Below are 23786 nucleotides of genomic sequence, written 5' to 3' on the forward strand. Positions count from 1 at the left end.
TTTATTTAAATAATAGTATTCATGACTATTTACTAAAAAATAAAATATAAATAAAACAGTAATAATATTGATTTATTTAGCATATGAATAGTCTATTCATACACCAGTTGCAGAGAATTCGTATGCTATTTAAATTACATTGGTTCGGTGATCCGTAAGAAATGATACTCGAGTGGTTAACAAGTGGCAGCAGAGCCATGAAATGCTACAGCCACGTTATTAGTCCACGTTTCAGTAAATTAACGTGAAAAAAAAACCATCAGCCACGTAAAATCCACGTGTCAGTCTCTACGTATTTCACTTGCCACCTGTAACCATCCCCAATCCATTATTTAGAAGGTGTACAATTATCAAAATTAACTCAAGCTCTTAGAAGGCCATAATGGCAGAGGTCAGAGGAACGAGCGTATTTGCCTGCACTGACCGGTGCGGATGCCCAGTTCCATGCCCCGGCGGCACAGCATGCAGGTGCAGAACAGTAAGTGAGACGGCAAGCGGTGGTGGCGCTATGGGAACGGGATATGAACACAGCCGGTGCTCGTGCGGCGAGCATTGCGGTTGCAATCCGTGCACATGTCCGAAAGGTAGAGAGACTATTGCGGCTGGTAGGGCGAATTGCAAGTGTGGCGTTGGTTGCACGTGTCCTACCTGTAGCTCTTAAAGACTGAAAATGAAGAACAGGCTCTTTCAAGTCGACTCTATATACTCCTACTAAGTATTTTGTGAGTTATATATATATATATATATATATAGAGAGAGAGAGAGAGAGAGAGAGAGAGAGAGAGATCTATATCAAGTGTTACACTTAATACTTAAAAAAAAAAAAATCATATAATAATGTCAGAAATTTGAAGTTTTTTTTTTTTTTTTTTTTTTTTTGCAAGAGTTTGAAGTGGCTATTTTGGTTTGATAATACTAATGTTATCAGAATCTTTTGTTGTCTTTGGTAATCAGATGAGAAGAAGTACTTTATAAGTACAATGGTCTTTCCTGAATTACAGTGTATAATATAAAGAAAAGCTTCACTCAGTACCAAAATAACAGAAGTAATAATGCCTAGTTGGTCTAATTTGAAGTTCCTGTAACTAAAAGTTTTTCTGCATTCAGGGGCAAACGTTAGGATTATTTCAAAGATGAATATCTCTCTTTCTCACTTGGCTTTCAAATAATGCTTGGATGCAAACTATAGGTATCAAAGTTTATACTTTTCATGAACTTGTTAATCAGCTCCATCCTTTTCTATACTATATCATCATTGTTTGAATTGCAATTATATAAATAATTATTACAATCAGCAGTATATAATAAACAAGTAGGAACAAAGTGTTAGAAATTGGTTGTGCTATTACTCTTACTCTACAATTAAAACTAAACATAAAACATACATCTCTTCTTTCGTCTCTCTATACTTTCAGTCAGCTTCCTTCTCATATCAGAACTTAAAATTAGGTTGTAGAGGTAAGGTTATTCATTATTGTACGGATTAATTATTAATAGGTTGTGGAGGCAAAGTCATTAATTATCGTACGGATTAATTATTAAAAATAAGATATAGAAATCTACTAGCTAAGTTGTTACTGGATTAATTATTAAAAATAAGATATAGAAATCTACTAGCTAAGTTGTTACTAGTTGTGATTACGAAGCTATAGGTTTATTGTTGGTCAATTGATAAGCGTTGGTTAGCCGTGCGATAGATGGTCTTGCAAAGATGGTCCCATTAATTAATAGTCTCTAATTACGACTATTAATCGGCAAAATGAGTAAATTACTAAATTTTCTATCTAATAATAAGTTTTTAAATATTAATAATCCTAGTTCTAGTCTTAGTGATCTGAATACCCAAGAGAGGAATAACGCATATGTGTAGAATCAGCTACATAATTGGTCTATCTCAATGCTACATAATTTATCTATCTCAAAACATGACGTTAATACTATTTATAAAATTAGCTCTTTTATTTTCTTTCTAATTATTCAATTAAATAAATCGAACAGTCTGTTCCATTAAGTTATATGCATGAAAATATTCAATTATTTTCTCTCCAAGTTATTTTGAAGAACAAAGAGAAATACAAATTTGCATATAGTTATGGTTCAAGTTGCAATTAAACCTTTATTTCAAGTTGGTTTAGATATTCTTATTTTTGTATGTTTATGATATCCAAGACATTTTAATTTTTCAAATTCTCTATTTTATCTATGATTGAATCTAATTTAGCTAATAGTCCTATCTATTTTAATGTTATCCAAAACTTTTCTTTGTTTCTTTATGATCCAAATATTCTAGATGCTTTAATTTTAATAATTAAATCTAAAAATATGAATTTTTCTAATAATATTAGGTCTATAATAGTTATATATAGAATTTACTACAAAGTTATGACAACTATCCTAGATCCTAGATATAGATACGCTTTAACTAGGAATGAAACAATTATTTTTGAAGCTAATACCCAACATACAAAAGTACACACTCCTAAAAGGTTAAAGTGTCATGAATTAATCCAAGAAAATTCATGGAATCTACAAGAAATTAATCATCCAGTATCTATTGAAAATATCTCTACTTCCTGTAGTATTGTAGAAGATACCGATGGAAGCATTCATGTTCAATTCCTTCCTTTGGAAAACCCTGTTAGACAAGTATTTAGTTACGAGAACAATAGGTTATCTACATCTACCCAAACACCAAATATTCAATTACAAAGTGTAGATTTTAATATATCTATACCTACAATCATATATCAAGAAGTAGAACAACCATTTAACTCTTTACCTTCCTCTCCTATGAGACCTTTGTCTCCTACAAGATCAGCTATGGAACATATATCTCAATTAAATGTTATTAGTGAAAATGAATTTTCAATTAATAAAGAATTTCTTAGGAAAGAAAAGATCTATGCCTACACTCATATATCAAGAAGTAGAACAACCATTTAACTCTTTACCTTCCTCTCCTATGAGATCTTTGTCTCCTACAAGATCCGCTATGGAACATATATCTCAATTAAATGTTATTAGTGAAAATGAATTTTCAATTAATAAAGAATTTCTTAGGAAAGAAATGACTAGTGATTATAATTTAGATAAGGATCATTGGTTTTTTGAAAATTATTCGAAAGAAAAAAGAAACCAAATTAGAGAATTATATTAAGGTCACATGAATCAATATAAAGTTAATATTCCTTTCCTTCAGTGGTTTTCTATTTATTCCATTGAGAATAGTATAAAATACATTTTTCAAGAAGTCTTAGTTAATTAAAAGGTAACTAAGGAATGGATAACTACATCTAGTGATATTATTAAATCCGTTCATCCTCCTTTAGAAGAAATTAAATTTGATCGTCAAAATCAGATAGTTAGAGGTTCTTCTTTTAACACGATAAATACAGTAGATGATGATAAAAAAAAATCCTATATTAAAAGATATTAAAAATGTTCAATTTCAAAACAATTACACGCACCAAATTCTCAACACAACAACATCACAATTAGATAGATTAGAAATTCAAACTCCTGTATCTTATACTTCTCCTATTCAAAGACCCTTACCAATTACTAAAACCAGAAATTTCAATATTTAAGCCCCATGAAATACCTACAGAACAAGTAGTTAATATAACAAATAGTTATATTAACAATTAAATAGTTATATTAATAACCTATAAAGATTAGTTTAATTTTTTATTTTTTATTAATTGTGATAAAGTTATATTAATAATTATTACAATCAAGTAGATGATTATTATGGTTAATATATTTATCATAGGAAATAACTGATAATAAATATTAATAATCAATTAAATATTCTCTTGAAATTAATTTAATAAATTTTTTGTGCAATAATAGTTTTTGTAAATATAAAAAATAACCATATAATTTGTAAAAAATTTTAAATATAACTTTAAAATAATTATAGTTGGAAGTTTTTTTTATAATGAGAACTTTAAAGTGTGCTTTATTTATGTTTTAAATTACAATTCATTTTTTGAAATCTATGTTTTAAATGTAAATTTTGAATTATAATTCATTAGCTTGATATGTAGTAGAATCTAATCTTGTGATTTGAATATTATATAAAATGTTTAAATAGAATTATTTGTGGAATAGCTTAAATTAGTTAAATTTAATTGCTCTTTAAATAATATAAAAAAAAGAGATTAAACATAGATTTGAATTTAAGTATAGCTTTGAAATAAATGTAGTTAGTAGAAGCTTGTGAATGAAAATTTTATATTAAAAATGTGTTTAATATTTATTTTTTTACTGGTAAATTAGTTTTATTTTATTAATATAAATCAAGAAAAATTTAATATTTTGAGGCAACTAAACGCAAGCTATCCAGCTTTACAATATATCTAAATTTCTTTTTTGAAAATGCAATTTTTTGTTTTCTCTACTAGTAACTAAATAATTAATAAAGTTCACTGATTTGTTAATGAAATTTTTTAATAATGAAATTAAAATTAAAAAAATATTAAAATATTTCCTTTGGAGTAGATATTTACACAAAAATAAATCAACTCCAAAATTCAAAAATAATATAAGTCTTCATAGTAATAACTAGTCCATTAAACAACAAAATAATTTCTCTAGATTTTCTGTACTTAGGTTACTTTTCAGCACAAGAAAATCACTGAATAGCAACTGAAATTTCCATTTCTAAATGAACGATATCCATGCTAAAGCTATTTAAAAATGGATCAAAAACGAATCGTGTCCATGACAACTTGGGGCGTTCCTAAATCATTTAGAAACGGATTTTTACATCGTTTCTAGTTGCCCATAAATCCGTTTCTATATTCTAACCTCATAGCAACAAATTTCGTTTCCGGTCTGTTTCCATTCCTTCTCTATATTCATTTCTCATCGTTGCTAATCCATTACTATTTAAGTTTCTAATTATTTTGTTCGTTTCTGATATTTGTTTCTAACATCTAAGAAAACGTAATCTGAAAATTTAGCCGTTACTAAATCCGTTTCTAATTTCGTTGCTAAGTTATATTCCGCTGCTAAACTCGTTTCTAATCGTGTGGGTGAAAATATAATACATTTTAGTTCCGTTTCTAAATCCGTTTCTATTTGTCCAGTTGAAAAAATTCCATAATTTTGAATATTTTAATCCTGCCCTGTTTCTAATTTTTTAATTTATGCATTTGTAACGAAATTAATTTAAAATCAAATGGAGAAAATTAACATAAAATTTAAATAATTTTAAGTAAATATTTAAATAATTTTCAAGTATACATAAAATATCAAGACAACAAAAATTATTTCACAAATACAAACACAGGTTTAATAAGTCTCATAGGTACTAATAAACTTATATCTTTCAATATAAATCAACTAAAGTTTATGTAGATAGTACTAAGGGTGGCCACGGTTCCGAAACCGAACCGAAAAGGTCTTGTTCCGGTTCCGGTTTGGAACCGAACGGTTCTGGTTCCGGTACGGTGACAAAACCAACGGTTCCGATCGGTTTTTCGGTGAATCGCATAATTTTAAATTTTAAATTTTGAAGACCGGTTTTCAAAATTTAATAAATTTGTGAAAGTTATTTGTAAAAAAATACACCTAAAAAATTAAAAAAATACTTCAATTAAATTTATTTTTTTAAGACTTGAACATAATTATTTAAAAAAAAAAAATTCTTCAACTGAATTTATTTTTTGTTTAAAAAAATTTGAACATAATTTAAAAAAAAAAGGGCTTGAACTTAATTTTTTTAAAAAAAAAAAAATTAAGGTGCCTACGTATCCTCTTGGGGTTTAGAGGAATCAAAGCCCATGTAGTTCTCACTTACCTTATGCCAATTTTACCCCATTTACCTTAATCGCTATTTGCACCACCAGTTGATGTTCCCGTTGAGGACCCATCGTATAAATCATATAAATCTTCATTTTCTTTTAGATTTCTTGTGCTCTTAGTTCGGCCTTGCTTCAATCATTCACGCATGATTGTGCTTCTAATGAATCGGGTCTTATACGAGATCGTGTTTCATCAAGTATGTTTCCTTCTTGACTAAAAGCTTGTTCAACCGCAACAGTGGAGACCGGAGCTGCTAAAACTTGTTTTGCAATTAAAAAAAGTATTGGAAAAGTATTGGCGTGACGACTCCACCAATCTAAAATTGAAAAATCAGTATTTGCATAATCATCACCAAACTCAAAAGAAGTGGTTAGATAATTATCAAATTCAGAAAAAGAACTGGATCCCCTTATTCTTTTTTGTCTTTGTAGTAAAACTTGTTGAGCAACACCAACAACACTTACCCTTTGTGTTGGAAATTATTAAATATTAGATTGAGAAGAATTAGAAGTAGATGAACTAGAAAATTGAACAAATTCATTATATAATTGCATAATATTTTGTTTAACTTCATGCAATACTACATTTATATTAAGATTATCTTCTAAATCAAGATTTAATACTTCATAATAAATAGTCAAATAATCACATAAAACATCAAGTTTACATCTAGGATCAAATACAATAGCAACAAGATAAAGGGGTGGTATATTTTTAAAATAAGATAACCATTTTTTTTCATTGAAAAAATACAATCTTTTAATATACAATCATTTTCAAATTCTTGGAGTACACTAACAATATTAATACATATAGGTAAAAATAAATGAGATGTGGGATAATAAACCCCACTAAATTTATAGGTAGCATCATTAAAAATTTTTAAAATATCTAAAATTTTTGCACAAATATCCCAATTTTGTGGATATAAATTAATATCCTCAATATTATTAATAACAAAAAAGCATAATAATTCTTTATAAGAAAAAGACTCGTTTAGTAATTCATATGTTAAATTCCAACGAGTTAGGACATCCCTTAAAAAACGTTTTGGTCTTTTATTATTTTCTTTACAAAATTTAGCTTAACTTTTCATCACTTGGGGATGTCCCCATAAATATGAAAGAGATTTTTTAATTGGAGAAATAAAAGATTCAAGAATTTTTAAACCATCTTGTACACATAAATTTAAAACATGGCATGCACATCTTATATGAAAAAATTTTCCACCAATATTTGGTTCACAAATATTTTTAAGTTCAATAATTGATTTAGTATTAGCAGAAGCATTATCAAATGAAATTGAAAAAATTTTTTTTGTCAACTTATATTCATCTAAAATTGAAACAATTATTTTATAAATATTATTTGCAGTATGTTTATCATCAAAAACACGAAATGCAATAATTCTTTTTTGAATTTTCCAATCATCATCAATCCAATGACATGTAATGCCCATATAAGAATGCATTTGCCAATGATCACTCCAAATATCACAACAAATTGAAACACGAATTTTCATTTGAGAAAATAAAAGCTCTAACTCATTTTTTCCTTTATTATATAAAAAAATAATAGTTCGTTTTACAGTATTTCTTGGCACTCTTTTAGCAGAAGGATTTAAAGCTTTTTGACAATAATTATTAAAACCTACTTTTTCACCAAAACTAAAAGCTAAATGTTCCATAGAAATCATTTTTGCTAATTCTTTTTTTTGTATTTTTTCAGAATATTGAAATAAAGAAAGGTTAGAAGATGCGTACCCGGAAATTTGTGTTTGAGAACGATCAACTCTTATTTTTGTTGGATGTTTTGTCTCCAAATGCTTCTAAAATGATCCATAGCCGCCCGCTTGTTTAAATTTATAAGATTTTCCACAATAATTGCAAATTACATCGTACATTTTCTCACCTTTGAATTTTTTCGTGAAATGAATGGCGAATATGTCGGAACTTTGTCTTGCTCTTCCAACAATTTGTGCTCGTTGCTCTTCCTCTTCTTGTAATTGCTCATTAAATTCAGATTCTTGAGTTGGAATTTCCAAATTTTCATTTGGATATCCCTCAAAATTAAATTGGTTGGGAGTGAAATCATAGATGTCGTTTGTAGGGATAGATGAATATTGTGTTTCTCCAATCTTTCCCTTGCCCTTACTCGAATTTGAGTTTCCTCCACTTGCCATTATATGATAATAAGATATAATTTGGAAAATTGAATAAAAAAATTAGAGAGAATAATAACTTAATAAGAGATATTGTAGAGTAGAGAAGAATAATATAGAGTAGAGTGTAGTAGAGTGTAGTATATTGTAGAGAAAGTAAGTAGAGAGAGTAGAGATTTTTTTGTAATTAATTTATAAATGAAATGAGGTATTTATAATAAATCCAAAAAATTATTTTTCCAAAAATACCCTTGAAACTAGCTGTTATGTAGCCGTTTATGGCTGTTGGGAGAGGTAATTAAGAGATTTCACAACAAAATTAAAAAAAAAAACACAACTGACAGTTTATAACGACTAGAACCGCCGGTTCGAACCGATTCGAACCGGCGGTTCTAACCGGCCGGAGAACCAGCGGTTCCAATCCGGTTCCGACCGATTTTGTGGAACCGCCGGTTTCGATTCTAGAAACCTAGAACCGAAACCGAACCGAAAATCTCTGGTTCTGATTCCAATTTGGATCGATTCCGGTTCTCACCAGTTCCGATTACGGTTCGGGACTGGTTCGAACCGACGGTTCCGGTTCCCGAAACCGTAATATGGCCACCCTTAGATAGTACCATCACCCTGAGCATTAGTGTGAGTCTCTGAAGGGGTCTATAATGAAAGATGCTGTGAAGTAGGAGCTGGCGAAATTGTAGGTACCAAATGAGTGAAAACAAGCTCTGCAACTTGTTGCTGTAATTACTGTTGCAACTTATCCTGCATCAACTATTATTGCTGTCGTAACTCCTGTTGATATTGCATCTCTAGCTCTTTCATTCATTGCTCTAATATCTCCTAAATTCGAGCATTAGTATTTTCACCATCTTGTTCTTAAAGGCAAGATGTAGCAAAAGAACTAGAGGTACTAGATTGACCAAAGAAAAAAGATGCCTGTGAACTGAGACCATATACTTGCTGCTTCTTATTGCTACCAACTTGTTGAAGGTATATCTAAGTAGCGTCAACTGAGAGTGGTTGACTAGCCCCTCTTCAAGTTGAGATTCAATTTGAATTTTAGATACAACAGCCTCCTGAAAGAAATAAAAACATGTAATGATAAGTACTGACACTTTAACTGCTGAAATATATGCAGAATAATATTAATTTTCAATGATTATCAACTTACAAATGTTTTTAGACCTTTGATCCATGAATTGCCGATCCTTCTTTCTAGTGTGTGTCACCTCTAAAACCTCATGTGGAAGTGGGGGTCTCCATAATTCGGCCTCCTAAAATTTTGACCATAGTTATTACATTATCCTTGGAAAAAAAAGTAACTGAGCATTAAAGTAATTTGTATTAAGGAAAATATGGGTCCCGTTTATGTATGGCACAACTTAAGCGGGGGTGAATTGGGTTTTCTAAAAATTTGACTTTCAAAAACAAAATTAGAATTATGTTGCAGCGGAAATAGAAAGCATTTGTGAGAGTCAGTTATCAAGTTTAGAACTTCCTCATAAAGCTTGTTGCAAGTCTAGAAAGACTCTGTGAAGAACCATTATTGCATTTAGAACTACTTCACGAAGCTTAAGCAAATTTAGAAAGACTCTGTGAAGAATCAATTATTGCATTTAGAACTGCTTCATAAAGCTTATTGCTATTTAGAAAGATTCTATGAAAAATAGTGATTGCATTTTAGAATTGCTTCACAAAGCTTTAAGCAAAATTAGAAAACTGATTATTACTCAAATTATGATTTATACTGAATGTAAAAGGAAAGATTAGAACTTGGTATAATCAAAATACAGAAATCTAGAGTTCTAATGTTCTATAGAGGTAAAGCTTATTCACGTTTAGAAATAGAAATTCATTCACAATTTTGCATTTCTAAAAAGATTAACAGTTGTGTAAACAGAATATAATCAAGCAGAACTTCAGAAATTAAAAGAAGATAAAAATAGAGATTTACAGTGTTTTGGCACTAACTCGCCTACATCCACTCCCAAGACTCATCTTGAGATCCTCTACTATGTTATCTCTTTTCAAGGGTAAGAGACAAACCCACTTTACAAGGAAATAGGTCAACACCTAGATCTAACCTTTGTCCCACTAGATTTTTCAAAGGTTCTAGTCAACATCAACCCTTTCTGATTTTACAGATAATAGAAACTCACATCAAGACATTAGAATTCACATAAACAGACAGTCACTTGATAACCTATTACACCACAGCTTTCCACCTAAGCTATTACACAAAAGTTTTTCATTTAAAAAAAAAACTCTAGTCTACAATAGATTACAAAAATCTATATAGACAGAGAGAAATGCAATTATAAGCACAGGAAGAACGAAAAATAGATTTAGAAAATCGAAATGAAGTTCAAAACAGTTCTTCAAAAAATATTGTTATTAAATTTTCTTTTCTCTTTAAAAGATATTTCTTAAAGCAAATAGATGAAAATAAATAAGGGGGTTTGAAGAGAGAGCTTCGAGAGATTTAAAACTTTATTCAATGGACTCTTACCCTTGCAAAAATCTCCACGTTTTCAAAAGAAGAAAAACATCTTTTATAAGAGGGGTGAGGATCACGTTTTTAGAAGACGATGATCTTTAGTTTTAAAGAATATTTAGATTTTTTGAAAATAAAAAGATATACGAATCTTTTGTAAATACTCAATTATTTGTTGCCAAAAATATTTAAGTCAAAAATCTTTTTCATTTAGGTAATTAAAATTAAAAAAGTAAAGTTTTGACTTTTCTTTCTAAGGTAATTTCCTAAAATAAAAATATGTGAATCTTTTACAAATACTTTATTATTTTTTGCCAAAAATAATTAAGCCAAAATCTTTTCATTTTGGTAAGTGAAATTAAAAGAGGAAGATTTGACTTTTCTTTTTAAGGCAATTTCCAAAAATTATTTTGAGAAAGAAAATATTTTTGTGCTTATAAAAAAATATACTCTCTATCCTACAATATATCCTAAAATACTAACTACTAAAAAATCGTTAATAATCTTCATGGTCTTTAAAAAATCTTGGACTTGTAGGAACTTGCCTTCTTTAGCAATTTTCATATTAAAATTATGCATAAAATAATTTTAGCACATTCAAGAATATTAAATTTATTTGTTTTGCAAAATCATCAAAATTTCAAGATAAAATTGACCATTGAGCCAACAGAAAAAAAAATATACTAAACGTTTTGCATGTACTATATGAGGGATAGAGCCTCCTGTATGTCGTGAAGGACTGGCTCTTAGGCCACTAGTCTCAGTAAGGCGACTCTTGGAATATTTTTCAGATTTTACTTTAATTTCAGGAGTCTCCCAATGAGGCTTACAACTATTCCAAATATCATTTGGGATATATTTGGGCTTATTCTTCCGCCATTTACCAAGTGTGCCTCTATAATGTTTTGCAGCCTTCTTACTCCAAATTTTTTTTTTACAGAGGCCTCAATCTCCTCATCCCACACTTAATGTTTGTAAATCCATAATGACGGGCGTCGAATCCGCCAAAAATAATTAACCTGCTCTTCTACAAAATAAAACTTGTAAATATGGTGAGAAGGGTCGAACCCTAGGGATTAGCTTTGTCGAAAATAAACCAGAACTAAAAATAAAATTAAAAATAGATATTGAAACGGGGAAATTTAATAATCGAACTAAACGAATTAAAATTAAATCAAAGAAATAAATGCAATAAAATTAAAAATTGAACCTGAACAATTGATAGTAAATTCAGCCAAGGCATACCGCGGTTCGAAGATTAGATTCGAGTGATCATTGATTCAAGATTAATTCCTTAATTCATATTACAGACAAGTTATAGCTAGAAAGAACGTCAACCCAACCAATTCTACCGTAGGAATAGGTTGCTAAGATACGATCTAATAACAACCCCTAATTAACTAGCAATCCTAAGTACGACGAAGGATTTAACTGTTAACCGCTTTAAAATCTAATAGAACCCTGCCCAGATTAACAGAAACTACGAGCATCCATTTAAATCTGATTATATTATTTCTTAATACAACCTAAAAAATTCTACCCAATTACGTTATATTAATTACTACTGCATCAACCTAACCAAACAATTACGGATTTGATTACGCCGAATAGCTATGGAAATTTCTACCAAACAATATAACGGGCCCTGTTAAATCATTCAATAAAATTTCGCTAGGGGATATATTTTCCCAATAAATCAGTGAAAGAATATAAATGCAATAGAATAAAGAAATTCAATTAAGTTCAATATAATCTCACAATCGAAATCAAACTTCTACCTTGGTTTAGCCTTAACTGAACAGAACGTTTAGCCACACATGGCTACAGAAGAAAACATCATCTAAAGGATTGAAAGTTCGGCAAAAATCTCTCAAAAATTCTCTCAAATTCGTCACAACCCCAAGGAGGCAAAAGATGATCCACAAAAAGACCTAATTTCGACTTAAATAGCCCCTAGAAGGTGGGGTCCACTAATACAATAAAAATATCCACTAAAAACTGTGTCTAATATCATCATGTGGCTGTAAAACGTGCTGGAATTAGTTGAAGAAGTCGTGACCAGCCAATAATGTCACAATCAGTCCGCTGGTCTGATTTCCTGCTTAGTCTTGCCCAAGGCTAAGAGCCTAACATCTTGCATTTGTGTTCCAAAATTCCAGCAGCTCCTTCCTTGCTCCAAAACATTTCAATTGTGCTCCTTTTTGCTTCATTCATATCAAATCCAACTTTTCCTAGCATAAAAACAATAAATCAAGTTAAACCACTCTTTTAAGCACAAAATGACACCAAATCAACACAAATATAACAATAAAAGAAAATTGGATTTGCAAGTTATCAAATTTCCCCACACTTATCCCATGCTTGTCCTCAAGCATGACTTAGAATTCGAAATCTAATCTATATAGGAGACCACAACTTCACAACGAAACTCGATTCAACATATGCAAAAACCGCAAACAACGCAACATCGCAATTGGATACCAAGCTGTCAAAATCATCCCATCATCGTGAACTCAATCGAAAAAGGTTACACTAAGAATTCTTAAAATACTCACGCACACATATGAAGCTTGAATCAACAAATGTTTTGTCGAGCAATAATCAAGGCATATAAAATACATTTTCATAGCTTCAAGAAAACAAGATAATGAACAACCATAAGCTCTCCTCGCGGTTCCCTCTCCACTAATGTAGGACAAGTCTCAACTAAGAATCATTAGGTCTTTTGTATGGGTTAGGCTAGGGTAATGGTTACAAAAGAAAAGGATAATGTAAGGCTAGAGAATAATAAGAAAATAAGTCTTTCACATTAGGTTCAAAGAGCAATGCACGTTATTAACTTTAATGCTTAGATGGCAACAAATGCAACTTCACAAAACAAAACATAACATTGCAGCCTTTTCCTCTATTTTTCCCCTTTTTTTTTTTCTTTGGCTGCTGTTTATTTATTCTCTCTTCCTTTCTTTTTTTTTTTATTTCTCTTCTGATTTTCTTTCCCCTTTTTTTTTCTGGAATTTTTTTTTTCGACATCACAACGACTAATTACATATAAGTCGCTATGACTATTTATTCCAAAACACAAACATAAACACGAAACAAAAATGCATTCGCACCAAAACTTGAAACTTAAACATGCATGCTCAACAACGATTAAAAAGAGCATTTCCTTGTTCAAAAGTGGTGGGCAAAGAGCTTTTTGGGTTATATGGTTATATTGGGGGTTATGAAAAGAATTTGGAAACACGCATTTAGCATGCTTCGTAGGCTAGAAGGGGTAAAAAGGATGGTAACGTCAAGGTGGGAAAACGTAGAAATTTTTTTTTTTTTAGATCGACCAAAGAATGCCTAGATCATTTCCAAAGTCGAGACTCACCTAGGATTTCGCCTCAAGGGAACGTAGAAGAGAGTTCTAGTGTTCGGAAGCTATCCTAAATTTTTTTTTTTTTTTTGCTTCAACGATTGCTCTCAAAAACACTTATCAAAAGAGGCCAAGTTTCGAAAACCCGATTTGAGAATTCAAAGTGTAAGCAATTTAAACCAAGATTCACGAGTGCAATGACGGTCAATTTCAAGTTATGGTTTTCGCTCGCTAAGTCTTATCGTCTAAGGCTCTCACAACAGTCAGACCAAGTTTCAAAAGCAAAGTTCTCCTCTCTAGATATCCTATAAATTCTAAATCATGTTTAAAGACACAATTAAGTCCCAGAGTAATCCCAAATGCAGCTCAAAAATAAAAAATTTTACTCAAAATATTCATGGGATAAGTGGTAAATAAAAACTCTAGGAGCATTTTTACAAAACAGTCAAAACCGGTCAAGTTTCAGACCAAATATGCACATGGCAGCAGCATATATCCATAATTGAAGCACAAATTCCAACAAAATTAGCAGTTTCAGCAATAAAATTAAAAATTCAGCAAAAATGGTCACATTCCCCTCCCCACACTTACTCCACACATTGTCCTCAATGTGGACTCAAGGCTTAAAATGTAAATAAAAGGTAAAGTTGAAGGAAACTGCCCTGTTGTGAAGGAAACTGCCCTGTTCTAGCCATTAAGAATATTGCTCTTGCTCATCCTGAAATGCAACTGAAAACACAAAAACACAACCAAAAGAAAAACAAAAGAACAAAATGCAAACCAAATGGTTGTTAGTCTGCAAATGTTATTCAGCTTTCTATCACCTCAAAGATGTTAACCAAGCAAAGAGCCAGCAAAGCAAAATCAGTTCAACTTAATAAACAATTCTGCTCAACTATCAATCAAATTTCCAATACTAAACATGGCAAATTTCCAATCCCACCAACTTCTGCAATTCAATCAATGGGGTTTGATGTTGTACCTATTACTCTCAATACTGAACATGGCATTAAAACAACATAGCAAAATAGGCAAGCAAACTTAGTTCAAACAATGACAACAGATTCTAAGTTTTAAGAGCTCATATTCAGAATACTAATTTTAAACCCAATAAATTGATCCCAAATCGCATTGAACACTGAATTTAGTCAATAAAAGCCTAGAATTAAACCCAAATCATAATATTCAGCAATCGAACACCACTCAGTTATCAATTCCAACTCGAATTTAAATAAAATTCGAATTATCAACAAGCAAGAAAATTATAAAAACTTCCCCTTCAGCAAGTATTGCAAAGTTAAACAATAAAACCCAATAAAAACTTGCGAAACAACAAAACCCATAAATCATAATGTGCTCAAATAGCTTCAGCCAACAATCTATAATATAGCTAAGTTCTTCCCTGATTAACTAAAAAAAAAACCAATTGAAATCAATGACAATGCAGTAAATTGGAGCACAGACACTATCTTAAATCACGATTCTATTCTAATAGGAAGTAAATTAATACCTGTTGCTGAAGTTGGCACGGAGAGGAATCAGATGAGGAAGGAAGACGCTGCTGTTGGGTTTTTGCGTCGCACTGTAGAGTGACGTAGGATTGGGCTAAGGACGAAAAGAAAGTCTGTTTGGGTTTTAGGTCGTCGATCGGAGTGAAAAAATTCTTGTCGCCGTTCTTCAGAACTCCTGCCATCGTTCAAGACTCTCAGCCAACGCAGATTTCGTCCAAAGAGCGCCTGCTGCCCCTGTTTGGGTTCTCTTATTCTCTCTTTTTTTTTTCCTTTTTGTTTTCTTTACAGTTGCCGCACAAATATAAGGAGTTGTTAATTTTTTTTGTTTTACCCAATATAATAACAAAGTAGCTGAATAAAAGAAAAAGAAAAAAAAAAAACTCTAAGTCAAATATACCCTCTTTGCTAAAATGAATAAACGCCCTATACTCACCCCAACGAACACAGCAAAATAGAAAATAAAACAACTTTAACCATGCCATTTAAAAACTTTGTAGAAGTTAAACCCAGAAAAACACAGTGTCCCCAGGTTAGGGACGACACTGTTCATGCAATTTTTTGTTGTTTTTTTTTTCAAAAAAAAATAATAAATAAAGAAAATAATAATAATAATGAAAATTCAGAGAGAAAAATATATATATATATAAAATAAAATGAAACAGAAACTAAATGCTGGGTTGCCTCCCAGTAAGCGCTTGATTTTAACGTCTCCGGCTAGACGTTCTTGAGCTAATCAGCTATATTCCCCTGGCTCTTCGAGCCTCAAATTCTCCGATTGAGTAGCTCCAAAACCTTCATAAAATGGTTTCAATCGATGCCCATTCACCTTAAAAATTTTATTGGTCTCTAGACTTTGAATTTCCACTGCACCATGAGCAAAAACATTAGTAACAACAAATGGACCAGTCCATTTGGACCTTAACTTACCAGGAAATAATTTGAGTTTAGAATGAAATAATAGAACTTTTTGACCAACTACAAAGCTCTTCCTGGATATCATGCCATCATGGAAAGCCTTAGTCTTCTCTTTGTATATTCTGGAGCTTTCATAAGCTTCATTGCGAATTTCCTCAAGCTCTTGCAATTGTAATTTTCGGTTATCACCAGCTTCACCATACTGCATATTGCAGCGCTGAATAGCCCAAAATGCGCGGTGCTCCAACTCGACAGGCAAATGACATGGTTTGCCATAAACTAAGCGATAAGGTGACATTCCTATCTGTGTCTTATACGCTGTCCTATAAGCCCATAAAGCGTCGTCCAGCCTGACACTCCAATCTTTTCTATTAGGACTCACAGTTTTTTCCAGTATAGACTTCACTTCCCTATTCGAAACTTCTGCTTGTCCACTTGTCTGCGGGTGGTAGGCTGTAAAGACACGATGCGTAATACCATACTTCTTGAACAGATTCTCCATAATCTTGTTACAAAAATGAGTTCCTCGATCACTTATAATTGCTCTTGGAATTCCAAACCGAGAAAAAATATGGCTCTTGACAAAATTCACTACTGTCTTCGCATCATCAGTCCGAGTTGCCTTAGCTTCAACCCATTTGGACACGTAATCCACTGCCAACAATATGTAGCTGTTCCCGAATGATGACGGGAATGGCCCCATAAAATCTATACCCCACACATCAAAAATCTCACAAATAAGAATAGAGGTAAGGGGCATCTGATCTCTACGACTCAAATTACCTGTCTTCTGGCAATTTTCACAAGATTTGCAATAAATGTACGAGTCTTTAAACATTGATGGCCAGAAAAGTCCACACTCCAGAATCTTGCGAGCTGTTCGTTGAGGACCAAAATGACCTCCACAAGCTGATGAATGGCAGAATTTCAGAATGGATGGCACTTCCACATCCATAACACATCTTCTAATCACCTAGTCAGAACAAAACTTCCACAAGTATGGATCATCCCAAATAAAATACTTAGCATCTCTCTTGATTTTATCTTTTGCAGCTCTAGTTAAGTTTTCTGGTAAAGTACCTGCAACTAAATAATTCACTATATCAGCATACCATGGAACAACTTTTTGGAAGCTAAAGAGTTGCTCATCCGGAAAATCATCGTCCAATGGTAACGGCTTTTCATTCAAAATCAACCGGCTAAGGTGATCAGCAACAAGATTCTCAGACCCCTTTTTATCTCTTATCTCTATATCAAACTCTTAAAGCAAAAGAATCCAGCGAATCAAACGGGGCTTGGAATCCTTCTTCTTTAACAAATACCTCAATGCTGCATGGTCAGAGAAAACTATCACCTTTGTTCCTAACAAATACGACCTGAACTTTTCCAAAGCAAACACTATCGCCAAAAGCTCTTTCTCTGTGGTAGAGTAGTTGCATTGGGCATTGTCCAGTGTTCTTGATGCATAGTATATGACATGAGGATTCTTCTCAATACGCTGTCCAAGAACAGCCCCTACAGCATAGTTACTCGCATCGCACATAATCTCAAAAGGATAGTTCCAATTCGGTGGTTGGACTATTGGAGCAGAAATGAGCTTCTCCTTCAACATATCAAACGCTTTTCTACACTCCTCATCGAACATAAAAGACACATCTTTTTGCAAAAGCTTGCAAAGCGGTTGAGCTATCTTTGAAAAATCCTTAATAAAGCGTCTGTAGAAACCTGCATGGCCAAGGAAAGAACGAATCTCCCGCACACTTGCAGGGTAAGGTAAGGATTTAATTACATCAATTTTAGCTTTGTCAACCTTAATGCCTCTTGATGAAACAATGTGTCCTAGAATCAAACCTTGGTCTACCATAAAATGGCATTTTTCATAATTTAGCACTAGGTTTGATTCTATACATCTCTTTAAGACTTTTGTAAGGTTAGTTAAGCATTCATCAAAACAATTACCATAGACAGTAAAATCATCCATAAATACCTCAATAATCTCCTCTACAAAATCTGAAAATATACTAACCATACACCTTTGGAATGTGGCTGGTGCGTTGCAAAGACCGAACGACATCCGTCGATAAGCAAATGTACCAAAAGGGCAAGTGAAAGTCGTCCTCTCTTGGTCTTCGGGTGCCACTGGTATTTGAAAGAAACCTGAAAAACCATCAAGACAACAATAATGAGAACGACCAGCTAATCTTTCCAACATTTGGTCAATAAATGGAAGTGGGAAGTGATCTTTTCTTGTGGCTGCATTTAACTTCCTATAATCTATGCACATCCTCCACCCATTTTGAACTCTTGTAGGAACCAACTCTCCTTCAGCATTCTCCACTACAGTAATTCCTGTCTTCTTAGGCACTACCTGTACAGGGCTTACCCATTTGCTGTCAGAAATCGGGTAAATCATACCAGCATCTAACAACTTTAGTATTTCCTTCTTCACCATCTCCATCATAGGTGGATTCAACCTCCTTTGAGCTTCTCTTGTGGGTTTGCTGCCTTCTTCTAGAAGAATCTTGTGCATACAAGTTGATGGACTCAACCCTTTAATATCTGCTATTGTCCATCCTATGGCCTCTTTATACTCCCTAAGAACTTGAACCAAGCTCTCTTCTTCAACCTCACTAAGTTTGCTGGAGATGATAACAGGCAATGTGTCTCCATTCCCCAAAAATGCATATTTTAAGTGGCCGGGCAGCGGTTTCAACTCTAACTTGGGTGCCTGCAAAACAGATGGTAAAAGCTTCTCATGGTGAGAAGGCAAAACAATATGGCTGCGGCTGCTTGTTAGGGGCTGATTTGTCTCCATCTCGCACACAATTTCCTATACATTTTTATTAACTAAGAAGGTTTCCTCAATCTCTTTAATACTGTCCATATTAATATTCCTGCAAAGCACTAAATCAAGCTCGTCAACAGCATTTAATTCAAACATTTCTTGTGCTAAAGGATCAATTACATCAATAGAACAAATACTAGACACATCACTAGGGTACTTCATTGCCTCATAAACATTAAATTCGACTTTCTCACCATCGAACTCCATAGATAATGTGCCTTCATAAGCATCAATTTTTGTCCTTGCAGTGCGGAGAAAAGGTCTCCCAAGCAATAAATCAGCTACAGTTGAGGATTTATCATCCTCCATATTAAGTACATAAAAATCTGCTGGAAAAATTAAATCACCAACCTGAACCAAAACATCTTCTAGCAATCCCACGGGATACACTATAGACCTGTCTGCCAATTGAATAATAATACGCGTTTCTTTCAAGGGACAACCCTTGAAAGATGAGTAAACAGATAAAGGCATGACATTTATAGAAGCTCCTAAATCACACATAGATCTCTTAATCCCTACATTGCCTATTTTATAAGGAATAGCAAACATACCTCGATCTTTACACTTTGGTGGGAGCCTCTTTCTTTGAATCATGGCGGAGCAAACTTCACCCATCTCCACCTTCTCAACACTATCTACCTTCCTTTTGTTGGTACAAAGTTCCTTGAGAAACTTTGCGTACTTGGGTATTTGCTTAATAGCATCCAACAATGGAATATTCACCTCCACCCTGCGAAAGGTCTCCAAAATGTCTTTCTCTTCACTTTCCTTCCTTGTTTTAGCCAATCTCTCGGGAAAAGGAGGCTGAATAGTAAAGGTTTGGGGCTGCCGTACTTCAGCCTGTTCGGAAGGCCCATTTCGGTGAATTTCTACCTCCTTTTCAGCTTCTTCCTTAGAACTGCTGCTGCCTTTTTTAGGGGCTGCTGTGTTTAGCTCTTTACCACTCCTCAAAGTGATCGCACTTGCATTTTCCCTTGGGTTTACCACCGTTTGGGAAGGAAGCTTCCCTTGTGTTTCCAGTCTACTCAAGGAAGATGCAAGTTGACTAATTTGTTGTTCCATATTCTGCATTCCCTTTCTCGTTTCTTGCTGGAATTCTTGTTGAGAAGTGGCAAGTGACCTCACAATATCTTCCAATGGTATTTTTGGGGGAGGAGCTTGTTGAGGAGGTGGTCTAGCTGGTTGGTATCCTTGGAAATTTTGGTTGTGGCTTCCATAGCTAAGATTAGGATGATTCTTCCAAGCATTATTGAAGGTGTTACCCATCGGTCTTTGGGGCTGCCCGGAATATCCTCCCATAGCGTTAACTTGCTCTTGATCACCATACCATGATGGACATGTGTCAGTTGGGTGATCGCTGCAACATACCTCGCACACACTTCTCTTCACAGGTTGCCCTGCAGCAATAGATTTAACAATAGAGGTTAGTTCGTTCAGTTGGGACTGAATGGAAGAATCACATACCTGATATAGCTTCCTGGAGGGTTCTTCAACTTGGCCAAATTGTTGTGAATTAGCGGCCATAGTGGAAATAATCTCTCTTGCTGCGAATGGAGTCTTATTAACAAGTGCTCCCCCACTAGCTGCATCAACCATCTTCCTTTCCATGTCAAGCATCCCTTCATAAAAGTACTGTATTAGGGACTGCTCAGACATCCCATGTTGCGGGCAGGCTGCACATAACTTCTTGAATCTCTCCCAATAGTCATAAAGACTCTCTCCAGCCTTTTGTCTAACCCCACAAATTTCTCTTCGTATGATGGCTGCCCTAGAAGCGGGAAAATACTTGTCCAAGAATGCTCGGGCCATATCAGGCCATGTGGTAATGGAACCTGGAGATAGATTAAGCAACCACTCCTTAGCAGCATCTTTAAGTGAGAACGGGAATGCCCTCAACTTAATTTGCTCTTCAGTTACCCCCTGCGGTCTCATGCTAGAACAAACTCCTTGGAATTCCTTCAAGTGATTATGCGGGTTTTCAGTCTTCCTTCCATGGAAAGTCGGAAGTTGATGAATAAGACCCGATTTAAGCTCAAATGGCGCTTCCAACTCCGGGTAAGTAATGCGGTTTTCTCTATAGGGGCAGCCTGTAGCTCTCGAACAATGCGGTTTTCGGCCATAACTTCCTCTTGGTCAATTTCTGTAAGAATCTCTTCCTGCTCAAGACTTTCTTCTTCGGTTTCAGCTGTAAAATCAAGGTGACCAGCTGCTGGACTTTCCGGTTCAGTTCCGGAAATCGATTCGGCCCACTTTCGCTCCTTCGCTTGTCTCCTTAGTGAGCGGGCTGTTTTCTCTATCTCAGGATCAAATAATATTGGCAAATTTTCAGACCTGGTCATTTAAAAAGACAACAAACAGTAAAGTTAACTAATCCCCGGCAACGGCGCCAAAATTTGACGGGCGTCGAATCCGCCAAAAATAATTAACCTGCTCTCCTACAAAATAAAACTTGTAAATATGGTGAGAAGGGTCGAACCCTAGGGATTAGCTTTGTCGAAAATAAACCAGAACTGAAAATAAAATTAAAAATAGATATTGAAACGGGGGAATTTAATAATCGAACTAAACGAATTAAAATTAAATCAAAGAAATAAATGCAATAAAATTAAAAATTGAACCTGAACAATTGATAGTAAATTCAGCCAAGGCATATCGCGGTTCGAAGATTTGATTCGAGTGATCATTGATTCAAGATTAATTCCTTAATTCATATTACAGACAAGTTATAGCCAGAAAGAACGTCAACCCAACCAATTCTACCGTAGGAATAGGTTGCTAAGATACGATTTAATAACAACCCCTAATTAACTAGCAATCCTAAGTACAACGAAGGATTTAACTGTTAACTGCTTTAAAATCTAATAGAACCCTGCCCAGATTAACAGAAACTACGAGCATCCATTTAAATCTGATTATATTCTTTCTTAATACAACCTAAAAAATTCTACCCAATTACGTTATATTAATTACTACTGCATCAACCTAACCAAACAATTACGGATTTGATTACGCCGAATAGCTATGGAAATTTCTACCAAACAATATAACGGGCCCTGTTAAATCATTCAATAAAATTTCGCTAGGGGATATATTTTCCCAATAAATCACAGAAAGAATATAAATGCAATAGAATAAAGAAATTCAATTAAGTTCAATATAATCTCACAATCGAAATCAAACTTCTACCTTGGTTTAGCATTAACTGAACAGAACGTTTAGCCACACATGGCGACAGAAGAAAACATCATCTAAAGGATTGAAAGTTCGGCAAAAATCTCTCAAAAATTCTCTCAAATTCGTCACAACCCCAGGAAGGCAAAAGATGATCCACAAAAAGACCTAATTTCGACTTAAATAGCCCCTAGAAGGTGGGGTCCACTAATACAATAAAAATACCCACTAAAAACTGTGTCTAATATCATCATGTGGCTGTAAAACGTGCTGGAATTAGTTGAAGAAGTCGTGACCAGCCAATAATGTCACAATCAGTCCGCTGGTCTGATTTCCTGCTTAGTCTTGCCCAAGGCTAAGAGCCTAACAGCTTGCATTTGTGTTCCAAAATTCCAGCAGCTCCTTCCTTGCTCCAAAACATTTCAATTGTGCTCCTTTTTGCTTCATTCATATCAAATCCAACTTTTCCTAGCATAAAAACAATAAATCAAGTTAAACCACTCTTTTAAGCACAAAATGACACCAAATCAACACAAATATAACAATAAAAGAAAATTGGATTTGCAAGTTATCACATAAAGAACAAAAAAAAAAAAAATAGACACAAAAATGTACAAGTTAGATTATATAGTCTATTATTAATGTACAAGTCATATAATATCTTGAGGAAAATATAGTCCAAGGAGAGGAAAAGTGATAGATGTTATTTTTATAGTATTTTTAAAATATTTTTTATTAGGAATTTTAGTATTTTTAATTTTTTTTAATTAGAGTTTAAAGCTTCCTTGAATCACATTTCACTTAACCTTGGGGAATTGTCCAGCATTTCTATAGAAAACCAGCCAAAAATACAGGAAAGAGTGCTCCTAGGTTCAGAAGCTAGCATGCCCTGAGCGTGTTATCTAGCACCCCCGTGCTGTGTTGCATTAAACAGAGACTCAGAAGCTAGCATGCCCAGACCGTGCCAGAGAGCACGCTTGTGCTACAAGAGGCTGTCGAACTTTGAGTGTGCACACTCCAGCATGGCCCGTACTGCATTTACCTTCAGGTCCCCAGGCCTTAGCATGCCCAAGTTGTGCCATAGACCACGCCTGTGCTACAAGAGGCTGTCGATCCTTGAGCGTGCTCACCCAAGGACAGCCCATGCTGCAACCACATCAGGGACTCAGAGCCTAGCATGCAAAGACCGCGCTAGATAGCACACCTGTGCTGAAGACCAGATTTTACCTTGGGCCGAGAATGTTAGTTCTAGCCGTGCCGCTTTGCATGGACCCTCATGAGATGCTTTTCTGACATGCCAATTAAGTTTAAATCCTATTTAGACACGGGAAGTGTCCTAATTGGGAAGAAATACAAAGCCTAAACAGTTTTCTATCTCAATAAGATTTCTTACTCAATGGAGATCCACTTTCCTAAACGAACACGAAGATATTTTCAGAAAGTTTATATAAAGAGAGAGACTAGCCATGATTGAGGGTGATTTTCATATTCCATCTCTTATTCTATTAATTTCTACATTG

General features: G+C 33.7%; 1 protein-coding gene, 1 non-coding gene and 1 pseudogene across 2 annotated transcripts; 2 read left to right on the forward strand and 1 right to left on the reverse strand.

The window, feature by feature from the left end:
• Window positions 1–344: 344 nt before the first annotated feature.
• Window positions 345–995, forward strand: LOC149499176 (EC protein III-like). The gene has a single exon (XM_089725261.1). It carries the CDS (start codon window positions 383–385, stop codon window positions 659–661), a length of 279 nt encoding a protein of 92 aa, XP_089581387.1. The 5' UTR covers window positions 345–382; the 3' UTR covers window positions 662–995.
• A 15070-nt stretch (window positions 996–16065) lies between these two features.
• On the reverse strand, window positions 16066–21027 carry LOC149499177 (uncharacterized; annotated as a pseudogene).
• LOC149499178 (small nucleolar RNA R71) lies at window positions 20750–20856 on the forward strand. The gene has a single exon (XR_016319099.1). It is a non-coding gene; the product is annotated as a small nucleolar RNA R71 (small nucleolar RNA).
• Window positions 21028–23786: the final 2759 nt, after the last annotated feature.

The sequence above is a fragment of the Jatropha curcas genome, chromosome 1 (genome assembly GCF_041381405.1).
Source record: "Jatropha curcas cultivar XTBG-Jc1 chromosome 1, XTBG_Jcur_1.0, whole genome shotgun sequence".
In the NCBI taxonomy this organism is placed as follows: domain Eukaryota; kingdom Viridiplantae; phylum Streptophyta; class Magnoliopsida; order Malpighiales; family Euphorbiaceae; genus Jatropha; species Jatropha curcas.

Bases quoted from the DNA above. Each gene is read 5' to 3' on its own strand.
- LOC149499176 (XM_089725261.1), top strand. From the start codon at position 383: ATGGCAGAGGTCAGAGGAACGAGCGTATTTGCCTGCACTGACCGGTGC.